General features: G+C 55.0%; 1 protein-coding gene across 4 annotated transcripts in view; it reads left to right on the top strand.

Moving 5' to 3' along the window:
• The window catches only part of RNF220 (ring finger protein 220), a 247,611-nt gene extending 236,016 nt beyond the window's left edge, over positions 1-11,595 (top strand). For all 4 annotated transcript variants that reach the window (XM_049774745.1, XM_049774744.1, XM_049774746.1 and 1 more), the window contains 7 exons: positions 5,257-5,353; positions 5,569-5,655; positions 5,748-5,803; positions 5,895-5,973; positions 9,690-9,798; positions 9,923-9,997; positions 10,664-11,595. In XM_049774745.1, coding sequence (XP_049630702.1) covers positions 5,257-5,353; positions 5,569-5,655; positions 5,748-5,803; positions 5,895-5,973; positions 9,690-9,798; positions 9,923-9,997; positions 10,664-10,735 — 575 coding nt within the window. In that variant the 3' untranslated portion in view covers positions 10,736-11,595. The remainder of the gene's footprint in view (positions 1-5,256; positions 5,354-5,568; positions 5,656-5,747; positions 5,804-5,894; positions 5,974-9,689; positions 9,799-9,922; positions 9,998-10,663) is intronic.
• Positions 11,596-12,877: the final 1,282 nt, after the last annotated feature.

Below are 12,877 nucleotides of genomic sequence, written 5' to 3'. Positions count from 1 at the left end.
GTGGCCCCACGAGGCAGGCTGGTGTCAGTGCAACGCATTGATCGCCCGCCGGGCGGGCCGGGCCACAAGCCGGGCAGCGCGTGCTTAATGTGATTGAAAGGCAGTTAAAATGGCGGTGACCTTTTCAGGAGGAATTAGATTGCCTGCCAAGACCGGTTAGAGGGAGTGATAACGCCGGCTGAAGAAGCTGCCCGGCCGACTTCAGAGAGAGGGAGCGAGGCAGGATGGGCCAGCGAACAGGGAGGCCCATTTAAGCTGCACTGTGCATGCTGACAGACCTGAGATTGCAGTGCTTGTTAGATATGAAAGAATTGACGAACTGCAGATAAGTTCCCGTGTCCCACCATCCCCGCTCCTTTTGCCCAAACCAGGGCCTTGTCGTCATCCTCAACCCTGCTTCCTTCCCACCAGCCCAGCAGGAGCTGATCAAGCAAATGCAGCTCCTTGGGTGTGATCTGCATAGCACCTGGGAGCAATCAGGAGTTTTGGAGAGATGCTTACTGAGGGGGTTTAATCTTGGGGGTTCTGGAAGCAGATTGGTTTGTTTTGGGGGACCATTCCCCACAATGCTCAGAGCTTACTTCTGGTTCTGCACTAAGGGACCATATGGAATTGAACCTAGGCTAGCTATATTTTCTTGCAAAATGAAGGCCCAAATAGAACAGTTGAACCCCAGTTCATTTCTCAGCCTCACCAAGTGCTGAAGTTTGCTAACTAACTCTTTCCCCCACATGAGTGTGCAGAGCTGGGTTGCACCAGAGCTTCCCAGAGGATCATTAGGGGTCCACAGGGACCTACTTCTGCCATTCCAAGAGACAAGTGGCAAGTGAGCCAGCCATGTCTTTATGTCCTGGCTTCTGAGTCCCCAAGAAGTAACCGGCAGTGGTGACCCCTACTCTGGCACACCCACCCACCCTACCCCCTGGAGGAGCCTGAAGCAGCCTGGAGCATCTCCAAGGGATAAGCCTAGAAGGAGGGCTCAGAAACAGTGGGCCCAGATATGATGATAGCAATGTGATAGAGATTTGAATGGCGAGATGAAGGGATTCCCCAGGAAATGTCTAGGAAGTGGGAGAGGTCTCTGCTGTCTTTGGACCTCGACTCCAGTATGGAGCTTTTGACTAAAAATAGATGCCTGGCAGGAGAGCGTATGTGCCTTCTCCAGTGGAGAGCGGCTGCAGACCTGGCCTTACCTTACCTCAGTCCCCACAGATGGAGTTCCCTGCTTAAAAGTCAGTTCACAGAGCAGACAGGGCATCTTTGACACAGTTCCTCTGTTTGGGTTTTGCCCTTTTTTGGGGGGGAGGGCCACATGTGGCAGTGCTCATAGCATTTGCTGGTGCCAGCATTGAATCCAGGCCTCTAGTGGGTAAGTCATGAGCACTAGCCCTTCCTGCCTTCTCCCAAGACCCTGGCTCAAATTCTTTACCCAGAGTCATCTAAAGAAAGCATCAGGCCCAGGTTGTGAATCAAGGCAGCAGAAGGGCACCTGGGCACAGTGAAACCAGCCTGCCCTGGCCTTTGGCCACCAGAGATCAGAACCAGGATTCTAAAACCTTCCCCAACACAGCCCTGCTGCCTGCTCGGGTGACTGACACCTAGCACAGAGGCCACAGTGGGGGCTTCTGGCCTGCTACTTTCTGCTGCCTCCTGCCTCAGCTCCCCTGGTAGGAGGGTGAGGAGAGGTAGCAAGGAGCAGGCCACCTTCTCTTCCCTGTGGTGACTGGTGGGATTTAATCGCCTTTTGGAACACCATTGTTAAGCGGGGACAAGCTGGAGCAAGTATCAATGGTTTTAAACGGCGTCTGTCTCCCCTGACGTGAGGCAGTGAGACGCGCTATCGAGGAGGCCCGGAAAGTGGCTAAGTGCGCCTGACACACGCCAACTCCCTGCCTCCACACTGGATAATTGCATTGTCAACTGTTCGGTGAGGTGGCAGGTGACACTGCAGGCCGATTGATTGTCCCGCATCGCAGCTCCCCAGACTGTCAGCTCCCCAATCGATGGCGTTTACACAAGACACCGTAACTGCATCTGTAACTAATTCCAGTGTAAAACTCTCCGGAAACTGCTGCCCTGCACCCCAGCCCCCTGGAGCCCCGCCCCTGGAGTCCCCAGCGCTGGCCTTTCTCAAACCCTAGCTCTGTGGGGACAGCAGGTGAGGAGATCGATGGCTCCTTTCTTGTGGTTTCAGGTTCCAGGACATTACTGCCCCTAGTCAACGGGCATCTCCAGTTTCTCAATCGATCTACTGATCAATTGATTAAATTAACACTGATTTTTTTATTCTTCTCGATGATCCAGGAAGAAATTAGTTTATGAAAGAGGAAATGTTCTTATAAAATTCATACTTGCTTATCATTTCAGCTTGTTCCCACCTATAATCAAGAATATCCCCTTGAGGGGAAGGCTGTTTCTCCACTGCCCCCTTGAGGCAGGGCATGGGTGTTGAGCTACTGCTCAGTTTCTGTGAGTGCAGTACAGGCCTTTTTCTCCACTTGAGTCAGGTCAAGTCCGATCAAGGCAGCCCCTTGGGTAATGGAGGGTGCTTTAGCTCATCATGGGGGCCCTGGGCTCCGACCCTGCCTTGGAAGGCTGCTGCACAAGTGACAGCTTGCCAATTGTCCCCTTAGCCACCTGGGAGTAGTCAGGCTTGGAAAGGCACATGTGCCATCTTGCCTCCAAGTGTTGGCAGGGGGTGTTCCTGCCAAGGCAGAGCCAGGCCTTCCTCTCCACAGGCAGGGCGGGCAGGCCAGGGCGCTGTCTGCATAAAGAGGCTTTATGGCCGTTTCTTTTTATTATGATTCTGCCAGAAGTCAGCAAGTGACATTTCATTAGGAAAATAAAGTCTAATGTGCTGGGAAGGAGGTTGGAGCAGGCTGGGGCAGCGCCAGAGTGGGGTTGGTGGCCACTGCCTGTTCAGAACCCCTGTGGGGTGGCAGGGGTGACCTGTGTCCATGGGGGATGCCATGGGGCAGTGCAGACTATAGAAGCTCTTTTCTTAGGCAAAAAAAAAAATAAGCTGTGTCAGCAGGTTGTTGTGTGGATAGGGCTTGGGGAGGTGGGTTCAAGCCTGTGATGGATGTACTGGAGCCATCTATGGTGCCAAGCTACGTGGTGCCTGCTGGGGGTGTTGGTGCCACCTCCCTGACAAGTGGCTAAAACTCCAGTAAGGAGTTGGCTTATGTGTCCATGAGATGGGAGGCACTGGTGAGACATGGCCAGGATTTGGGAGTAGCACCAGGAAAGGCACATGAGAGAAGTTTGGGTGATGGCACATGGAGCCCTTTGGGACCTCGTAGGCATTTTTGACACACGCAGGAAGTGTTGTGGTGAACAAGGGATCAGGAAGGACCCCCCAGAGCAGCTGTCCCAGGCAGGCTTCCACTCTGCAGCCTGAAGGGGAAGGTCCAAGCAGCGAGAGTCCCACCCCAGCAGGCTGGATCTTGGCCTGTCGGCTTTAAGATACTGTTTTCTTGGTGGTGTCTGGCTTCTCTGTTGTCCTTGTCCCCCACCCATCTCACAAGTCCAACCTGGGCCCAGGATGTGAGGCTGATGGTTGGATTGCTTGTGTATGGGGGAGGGGTAGCAGGTTCGGGGTGCAGGCTGTAAGTGAACCTGATAGCTACATCCTGATTGATGGCGGAGTTTGTCTCCCAAACTGTCAGAGGGTTTATAGAGGTGCCACTCACCCACCAGACGGGAATTGCTTGTCAGGACACTTGGCCGTGCACAGGAGACAGAGCTGTAACTTGGTGTTTTCTCAGCTTAATGGCCCTGCTGCCAACCTGCCTGCTGCTTCGGGTTTGTTGCTGCCACGGTGCTGGCAGATGAGGACTGGCAGGAGGGGGAAGCCCCGGCCCAGCAGCCCCACTTTCTAGGATTGCCTCCCACTAAGACAGACAGTTTTTATGAGGTAAAGAGAGGAAAAGAAGGTTCAGGGGGAAGTTGTACAGTAGGGGCACAACAGGATGTGCTTGTGTTTGACTCCCAGCCTCCCCAGAAAATAAAAGGAAAGAATTGAACTTGACGTTTGAATTGAACTGGAAAGGTAAGGATGTTGCAGGCCAAGTGGTTCAAGCGAGTTCCTAAGCAAAGGTCCTAAGAGGCAGAATGGCATCGAGGTGCTCAAGGAAGGAAGGGGAAAGGGTTCTGGGCAGTCCCAGTCCTCATGATTTGCTCCAGAAGCCTAGACTGGCTTGTAGCAGTGGGCAACAGAAGGTGCAAGGTGAGGACCAAGGCAGAGAAGCAGGAAAGGACAGGAAGCTGGAAGGAGCCCTTGCCGCAGTGGCCCCAAGGAGAGGATGGGAGTGACCAGAAGGAACATGGGGTAAGCAGGCAGAAGCCCAAGCTTCTTTCTCACCTTAAGGATGAGCTGAGTCCATCCCATACAGGTTTCAGAGCTTTGGTCTCTCCCACCCCTCCAAGACTTGGTGCTCCGAAACCCAGAGAGAAGGTACTGACCACTCCAGCTCTCAGGAGTGCGAGACCCCCAGCAGGTGGCTACATGGTTCTCCTATGGCCCCCATTGTTCACCCCTCTTTTGCTCTGCTTGTGTCTGTGCCCAGGGCCTTAGAGAGTGAGCTGCCAGCCTGGCTTCTGAGAAGTCGGGGCCTTTGCACTCTGAGAAGCAGGTGTGCGTGCCTAGCCACCCTCATCTGTCCCTTTGTAATCCCTCTAACTGCACTTGTCCAGGAATCTGGGCTGAGCGAGGTGGAGATGAATTATTAATGTCAGGCGCTTCAGACACCAAATATTTGAACAGCTGCCTAGTGTTTTTGCTGGCAAGGACCTGGCGGCCAGAACCAGGCCATTGGCTGGGGGTCCTCTATGGTTCTGATGGGTCTTCGCTTGCCTGCTCTCCCTGAGGAATTTATCCCATGGGCCATTGTGATAGGGAGCCAAGATTCTAGCAATGACCTTTTGCACCTGAATGTACCTCTCTCTTCTCAGACCTGGAAGCTGGTGAGCAGCAGGCCTGGGCAGTGTCTCCTGCAGAACTGGCACTGGGCATGGGCATAGGTGTGGACAGAGACCCCCTCAAAGCAGCAGGCAGGACAGTGGACAGAGACCCCTCAAAGTAGCAGGCAGGACAGAAAAGGGCAAGCTGAGCAGGCTGAGGGGACTGAAATGGTTCCTTGGAATAAAGTATCAGCTCTAATCCCAGGCCCCTGGTCTGACCCTTGCCAGAAGGGACAGGAGGCACGGCCTTGTCCTGTCTCTCTGGACCCTGTCCTCACATCCTGCTTTCCACAGGCTCTGGCTTCGTCATGTGCAGCGGCAAAGAGAACCCAGACAGTGATGCAGACTTGGACGTGGATGGGGACGACACTGTGGAGTACGGGAAGCCACAGTATCCTCGGGAGACGGGAGAGCAGGGATGGGTCAAAGGGGGGACCAGTGGCACAGGCTTCAGGGCCTGAGGCATGAAGCTAGCACCTGTGATCCAGCCCCAAGGACCCTGGGGTCAGCATCTGCTTTGGATTGGGGGTTGGGGGTCCCTCACCAGGCTTCAGCCCTCAGAATCTCCTGCTCACCGGGATCCACTGTCCTTGACCGCCATGCCAGATACACAGAGGCCGATGTCATCCCCTGCTCAGGCGAGGAGCCCGGAGAAGCCAAGGAGAGAGAGGCGCTGCGGGGCGCAGTCCTGAAGCAAGTGTGGGCAGAGGGGTGGGAGGCCGGGCACCCTCCAGTCCTGCCTGCCTCTGGGACTTACTCTGGCTCCCTGCTGTCCTTTCCTCTAGTGGTGGTGCCCCCAGCACACGAATCACACCTGAATTCTCTAAGTGGGCTAGTGATGGTGAGTTGGGACCTGGTGGAAGATTGGGGTGCTCATCTGGTGTCTAGTGCTCAGCCTGCCCATAGACTGAGCTGTTGCTCTATCCCCACAGAGATGCCATCAACCAGCCACGGGGAGAGCAGCAAGCAGGAGGTCATGCAGAAGACCTGTAAGAACAGTGACATCGAGAAGTGAGTGTGGGTCGGGAGGGGCCCTCTGCTCACAGGCAGGCCTGCTGCCAGGCACCGGCTGTCAGCACGGCCTGGTGCTGCCGCCCTGGCACACAGCTGGCAGTGGGGCCCAGCTGGTGCTGAGCGTGACTCTGTGAATTGATCGCTAGGCCACGGCCCCCGGAGCCTTGGTGGAGGGAGGAGCAGCCGGCCTGCCTGCCCGCGGTGGCGGCCTCCGCCCGGGGAGCATGATGTATGGCCGCCCAGCCCAGCCGGCGCGCTTGATTCATCTCCAGTTTCTGTTTCTTAATCGGGAGCTAAATTGGTTTCATTTTTCTTGTCCCGGGTGGCTCTGGCAGTGGATTTTAGGCAGAAGCTTGGGGTCTCATCACTTCTGGTAGAAAGTTTTGGCTGGGGTTCTCTGGCAAGGGACAAGTGGATCTGTTAGCACTATGATCTGGACCAAGACAGTCCCTCGCCTGGCTCCCTGGGAGCCATGGGCACTGGATGTTTGCAGGTCCTTCTGTGCCCTTCAAGAAGCTCAGGCAAGGCCACTTGTGGCCTCGGGAAGGGAAGTCTTGCCAGACCTGGAGTTGTTGTGTTGGCCACTGTGCTGCCCGCCCACTCCTCCCTGGCTGGGGTTAGGAGACAGTCTCTTCATTCCAGGGCCACTGCTCCATCCAGCCTCCTGCCAGCAGAGTGGATTGCAGGCCGGTGCAGGGCTGGGTCGGTGGCCCAGGGTCACCTCCCATTTGTTTCCCTCCATTTTGTGTTGTCATAAATTCATTCCAGCCCGTTGTGGTTGATCAGTTTATCTCGGCCGGGGCCGCGAGTGCTGCTGGCATGATGTATGGGCCGCAGCGCGGGGCCCAGCTGCCCATGAATCACCGCAGCTGCTCTGTGTCAGCGCAGGAGCAGGCTGTACGGATTCGGCGCAACCAGCTTGGGGGGGGGGGGGGATGACGTATGGATGTTTATTTAATAATTGTCTCCTACTCCAGCTGAGCAGGGCGGGTGGGGCCGTAAGGGGCACCCACCCTTGTCTGGAGGGGCTGCTCATAAATCAGAAAGACAAGATCATTAATCAGGGATGGCGCCCGAGGGGGAGGTGGGGGCCGGAGCCTGTGGCCATCCTTGAAAGTACTGCCCGCCCTAGGCTGGGGGACATCAGGCTATCAATCCCACCTGTGTGAGCACAAACACCAAAAGGCCAGGCCCTATCAGACTAGATGGGGGTGACTGAAGTTGAGTGCCCAGTTTTGTGATGTGTGCATTGGTTAAGATTGGTTAAATCCTGAGCCCCAGGACTTCTCTCTACCTAGCATCCAGTATGGTTTTCTCCCAAAAACTTTTTTATGGGATGGGGGTTAGGATAGGATGCCTTGGCTCCTTCCAGGAACTTCTCCCCCACATGCCCTGACTAGGAATAGCTCACAGCAGCCTATGAAATGGGCTTGGAGGATGATGTTTCACCAGAGCAGACAGGCAGGACTGCCCCAAGTAGGTACCAAGCAAGTCCAGCATGGAAAGACTCAAGAATCGGATATGGCCTTAATACTCTGAGTTAGAAACAGGTCAGAAATGGCTTCATTCTCTCCTCGACCCATCTTGTTGACTTTCAAGTCTTTCTTTTTTTTGTTTTGGGGGGAGTTACTCCTGGCTCTGTGCTCAGAAATCACTCCTGACAGGCTTGGGGGACAATATGGGATGCTGGGGATTGAACCTGGTCCGTCCGGATCATCTGCATGCAAGGCAAATGCCCTACCGTTGTGCTATTGCTCCAGCCCCACCATTCAAGGTTTTTTTTTTTTTTTTTTTTTGGTTTTTGGTTTTTGGGTCACACCGGCAGTGCTTAGGGGGTCACTCCTGGCTCTACACTCAGAATCACTCCTGGCAGGATCAGGGGACCATATGGGATGCCGGGATTCGAACCACCGACCTTCTGCATGCAAGGCAAACACCTTACCTCCATGCTATCTCTCTGGCCCCACCATTCAAGTCTTATCTCGCTTTCTGGGGTGGTCCTCACCTCCAGGCCTGTCCTCTACCTTTGAGATAACAGCAGAGGGTCTTGTCAGTCTGGGTTGAGCTCACAATTTACATCTTGGCCTCTCCAGGACTTAGGTGAGGGTGACCGTCGAGGCACATGGCAGGTGCTGTGGTTAAATGGAGATCCCAGAAATCAGCCCTTGCTTCCTGCAGTAAAAATGGCTAGCCACAGTTCACTAAGGGCCATAGTGTGACATCCTGCTGCCCTGCCCAGGCAGCAAGAAGTCAGATTTGTATGGCAACCCGAGCCCTCAGAGAGATCATAGGGCAAAGTATATGGCCACCTGTGGAAAGTCACCCCTGGCCTCCAGTGCCACTTAGCAACTACCTGAGCGCTTCAAGCTTTATTAGCCCGTCATGCCCCAAGACTGGACACTGTCTTGCCTAAGAGCTCATCCTTGCCACAGTGCCATGAACTGTGACTCTAGCTTAGCTCCTTTGCCTTTCCACTGAAGGCACCTGTCCCCTCATTACTTCTCCATCTTTACCACTTCCTATTGCCTGTCCCTGTTGACAGTGGCTTCCAAGGTCCCCTAGAAAAAATTCTCCTTTCTGTCTTTCAGCTAGATGGGGCTGTGAGGCCTGGTCCCCTGTTGGCCCAGCCTCCTTTGTATCTCCAGCATAGAGAAGTGGGTGCCAGAGACTGACCGCAGAGTCAGGCTCTGCTTGAGGGCTTCTCCTCATCTGCATCTACCCTGAGTGCGCTAGGTGCTTCTAAGCCTTTGGTTTTTCACTTATAAAGTAGGATGATTAGGAACACCTTGTGGGATTTTTGTCAGGTGTAAATAAGATAATAATTATCAATCCCTCAGTACAATCACTGGCATTTACCAAGTGCTTCGTAAATTCGAGCTATTTGTATTCTCATCATCATTATTCCCTATAGCCTATCTCCAGCACCACCTTTTCTCTGCCACCAGGAAGTGTTGTGAGCTCCTCTGGACTTGTCGGTTGTTACAGGAGCGGAGGAATGTGGCCCCAAGAGTCAGGGGTTTAGGTGGTATAGGTGGTACACAGGGGAGTTCCAGAACTCCCCCACTCCACAGTATCTCAGTCCCTTTCTCTGTGAGTCCTCCCACAAATGGATCCTCACACTCAGGCATTAGGCCGGAGCCAAAGGATGTCATGGTGACTGTGTCGGAGCGAGCAGCCAACCCTTGGGGTGCTGAGTGTCACAGAGGAGACACGGGTACTGGCAATTCCTCTGCAGTGGTCATGTCTGGGGGTGTTGGAAGAACCCAGAGGAAGCGGCCATCATGGCGAATGAAGGGCTAGAAAGGTTTCTAGAAAGGAAGACGAGTTAGGGACTCCTCAGCAAGCCAGCAGCAGGAGTGGAAAGTGAGGTGCACAGGGTGGAACCAGGTTTTGACACAGCTGTACAAGAGGCCTTTGAGAGCCACAGGGACCCTTGGGAGAACTTGACCCCCAGCTCATCTGAGATACTGGAGGAAGAAATGATCAGGCTGCAAAATCATGGGGCTGGGAAAGTAAACAGCTGAGGAGAATGAAGGAAGAGCTGTTGGATTAGTCTAGAACACGATTCAGGATAGAGGCAGGAAGCACGGAGCAGATTAGGGGTTTGAGGGCAGCACGTTATAAAACCACCAGAAGAGGATATTGGTCTTGACTAGGGAGATGTTGTGGAGTTCAAGGGAGTTGCGTGCCCAGCTCTGTTGTTTTCTCCACAGAATCACGGAAGATTCAGCCGTCACCACATTTGAGGCCTTGAAGGCTCGGGTCAGGGAACTTGAACGGCAGCTCTCCCGTGGGGACCGTTACAAATGCCTCATCTGCATGGTGAGAGGAAGGAGGCCTGGGGTGCCTTTGGGCAGCCTCTGATGCCCCTGGGGGTTGAAGTGAGCCTCTGCACTGGTCAGGGCAGTATCTGAGAGACCTTCTCCACCCATTAACCCCCCCCCAGGACTCATACTCGATGCCCCTGACGTCCATCCAGTGCTGGCACGTGCACTGTGAGGAGTGCTGGCTGCGAACCCTGGTGAGGCTGTGGGCGGGGAATGGGGTACTGCCCAGATGTCCACTTACCTTGAGCCTGCTGGGGGGTGGGGGTAGGGAGAACCAGAGACAGCACCACCAGGAGCCATGACATTCGCCCTGTTCATGCCCCCCTTCATCCCAATTGTTCCCCTCCTGGCTTCACTGCCATCCCCCAGAATGTCCACTGTGCCCCACATATTGTGAGCTCCTAGGTCCAGAAGAAGCTGGGGGTGGTGAACAGGTCCAGGCCTCCCATCCCCCTGCCCACCCCCTCTCCTCCCTATTACTAAGTGCCTTCTGCTCCTGCCCCTGTTCCTCGCTCGCTTGGGAGCGGCCATTAAAATGTCGCCCGGAGACAGCAATAAAAGGCCCGGACGTGGGCTCTGTGTCCTGATCAAAGGCCTCGTGTAATCTCGTTAGGGCCGAGGCAGCCACAGCTGGACTCGGCCTTGTTCTCATTACCGGGGATCCCGCTGCGGGGCTGGCCAGGCGGTTTAATCCTGGCATCCCCCAACACGGGAGCGAGCCTGCCTGCTCACAAGGCTCCGCGTGCCCTGCACAGGGGCTGGCAGGACCCAGGCCCCTGCTCACAATGCTTGGGGCACAGGCAGCAGGTGCAGTTGTCCGCCAGTGTGTAACTCGAGCCCCACCCCCTTCTTTCTTACAGGGAGCCAAGAAGCTCTGCCCCCAGTGCAACACCATCACGTCGCCCGGAGACCTGCGAAGAGTCTACTTGTGAGCTGGCTGCTGTGGCCTCCCCTTTGTACAGACCTGCACACAGGCGCCCATGTACATACACACACACACACACACACACAGGACTCGGAGCCAGCGCAGAGGCCCAAGGCCAGGCCCTCCTACCTGCTGGCTCCCCAAGATTGGGAACCATAAGTGTCCCAGCTTCTATCCCGGGGGGGAGGGTAGGGAGAGGGGCGGACAGAGTGGCGGGGCAGGGGTCTTGTGATCCAGCCCCCCCCCAATGGAAAGACTGACAGACTGACATTCAGACATCAGACTGAAGCACATGTAATATAGACCATGTATGTTTACAATGTTGTGTATAAATGGGACAGCTCCTGGCCCTCTGCCCCGCCCCTCCTCTTGGGTTGTACGATTTTCTTCTTTTTTTTAAGAAGATCTGGAAGCAGGGACCCAGGGCTGGCTTGGGGGCTCGGCCCATCCACCTGGGGTGCCTGCCCCTCCCCTCCTGTGGTGTTCCTTCCCCCCTCCCGTGTGCTCCGTGGTCAGTGGTGTATATTTCTTCTCCTCAACAAGGGGCATGAGCCCCAAGGGACTTGATCCTCTCCTTAGTCGTAGCTCCTGGGGCTTCTATAAGGAGTTGGGGGAGCAGAGAGGCTCAGGGAACGGGAACCGAGCTGAGCAGGAGCTGAGATGGGGCTAGAGTATGCCCCTTGGCTGCCCAGCCTCCTGCCAAGACCGTTCCTGGGATGAGCTACTGTTCCCGGGGAAAGCGTGGTCTCCTCCTCGCCCCCCTGCAGCCCCATGGTGTGATGCTGTGTCTGTATATTCTATACAAAGGTACTTGTCCTTTCCCTTTGTAAACTACATTTGACATGGATTAAACCAGTATCAACAGTACTGCCTGTGTTGTGTATGTGTGCACACACATGCAGAGGAGTGGGGGAAATAATGTGGCAGATCGTGAAGGGCTTTGGTCTCTCGAAGCAGTGAGACTGGACGGCTGTGGGGGTGGCATGCTAGGGGCCCTGCGGCATGTGGCCAGGGAGGGGGTGGGGCCGGGAGCCTGGACTCCCAACTATTGATGGGTAGGGGCTCCAGGTTAATTCCTTATCGATGCAGGATCGTCAGCTCATTAATCACAGAAGAGGTCAGAGCTTAGGGGTAAGGAGGGGATGTGAGCTCTGTCCCCCAATTTAGAGCAGGAATAGCCAAAAGCTTGATGAAATCACAAGCTTTGAGCCTTTCCCTTTCAGGTCTCCTGAAATGAGCCAGGAGATAGCTGTGCCCCTTTGTGCCCCCTTGACACACACACACACACACCCGACTTGCCTATTCTAGCACCCAGTAGCCTGCACACACACACCCAACTTGCCTGTTCTAGCACCCAGTAGCCTGCGCGCGCACACACACACACACACACACACACCCAACTTGCCTATTCTAGCACCCAGCGCACACACACACACACACCCGACTTACCTATTCTAGCACTCAGTGGCCTGCACACACATACACCCAACACACACACTCATACACACCCGACACACACACACACACACACACCCGACTTACCTATTCTAGCACTCAGTGGCCTGCTGTGGCACAGAACCCAGAAACCCTGTTACTCAGTATGAGTCCATGAATAGGGGCACTGAAATGGTTCCCATGAGACTGGCCTCCCTGAGGCCATCTTGCCCCAAGGCACCAGTATCCTGGGTGCTGAACAGGTACTGAAAGCTGCAAGAAGGTTCTTGCCAGCCACAAAAAGAATCTCAAAGGCCCAGCTTGTCTCCGTGACTCTGTCTTCCACTTTTGCAAACCCGCCCCCAACATCTCCGAAAGCCCACCATGCAGCCTCCAGGGCAGAGATGGCACCTAAGACTTCTCTGGAACCCAGCCAAAGCCCTTCAGACCACCTCCCAGCTTGATGGAACCAAGTATTCTGAAAACCAGAGTCCTGATGCCCCACATCCTAGGGAAGATGCAGTTTGCCAGGCTGGACAGCTCCAGTGATGGCTGAGAGTTCGGCGAACTGCGGTGCGACCCAGACTCTTGCAGGCATCACTCTCTCATACCCTGTCTTGGACTGAGTTGGTCCTCCATGGCTAGTTACTCCCCACTAGGAGGAGAGCCCCAGCCAGACCCACTAACTGTGGGAGATCATTGAGCTGTCTCATGG

This window comes from Suncus etruscus, chromosome 6 (assembly GCF_024139225.1).
Source record: "Suncus etruscus isolate mSunEtr1 chromosome 6, mSunEtr1.pri.cur, whole genome shotgun sequence".
Lineage (NCBI taxonomy): Eukaryota > Metazoa > Chordata > Mammalia > Eulipotyphla > Soricidae > Suncus > Suncus etruscus.
Note: the sequence above shows the minus strand (reverse complement) of the source record. Positions and strands in the feature narration are given on the sequence as shown.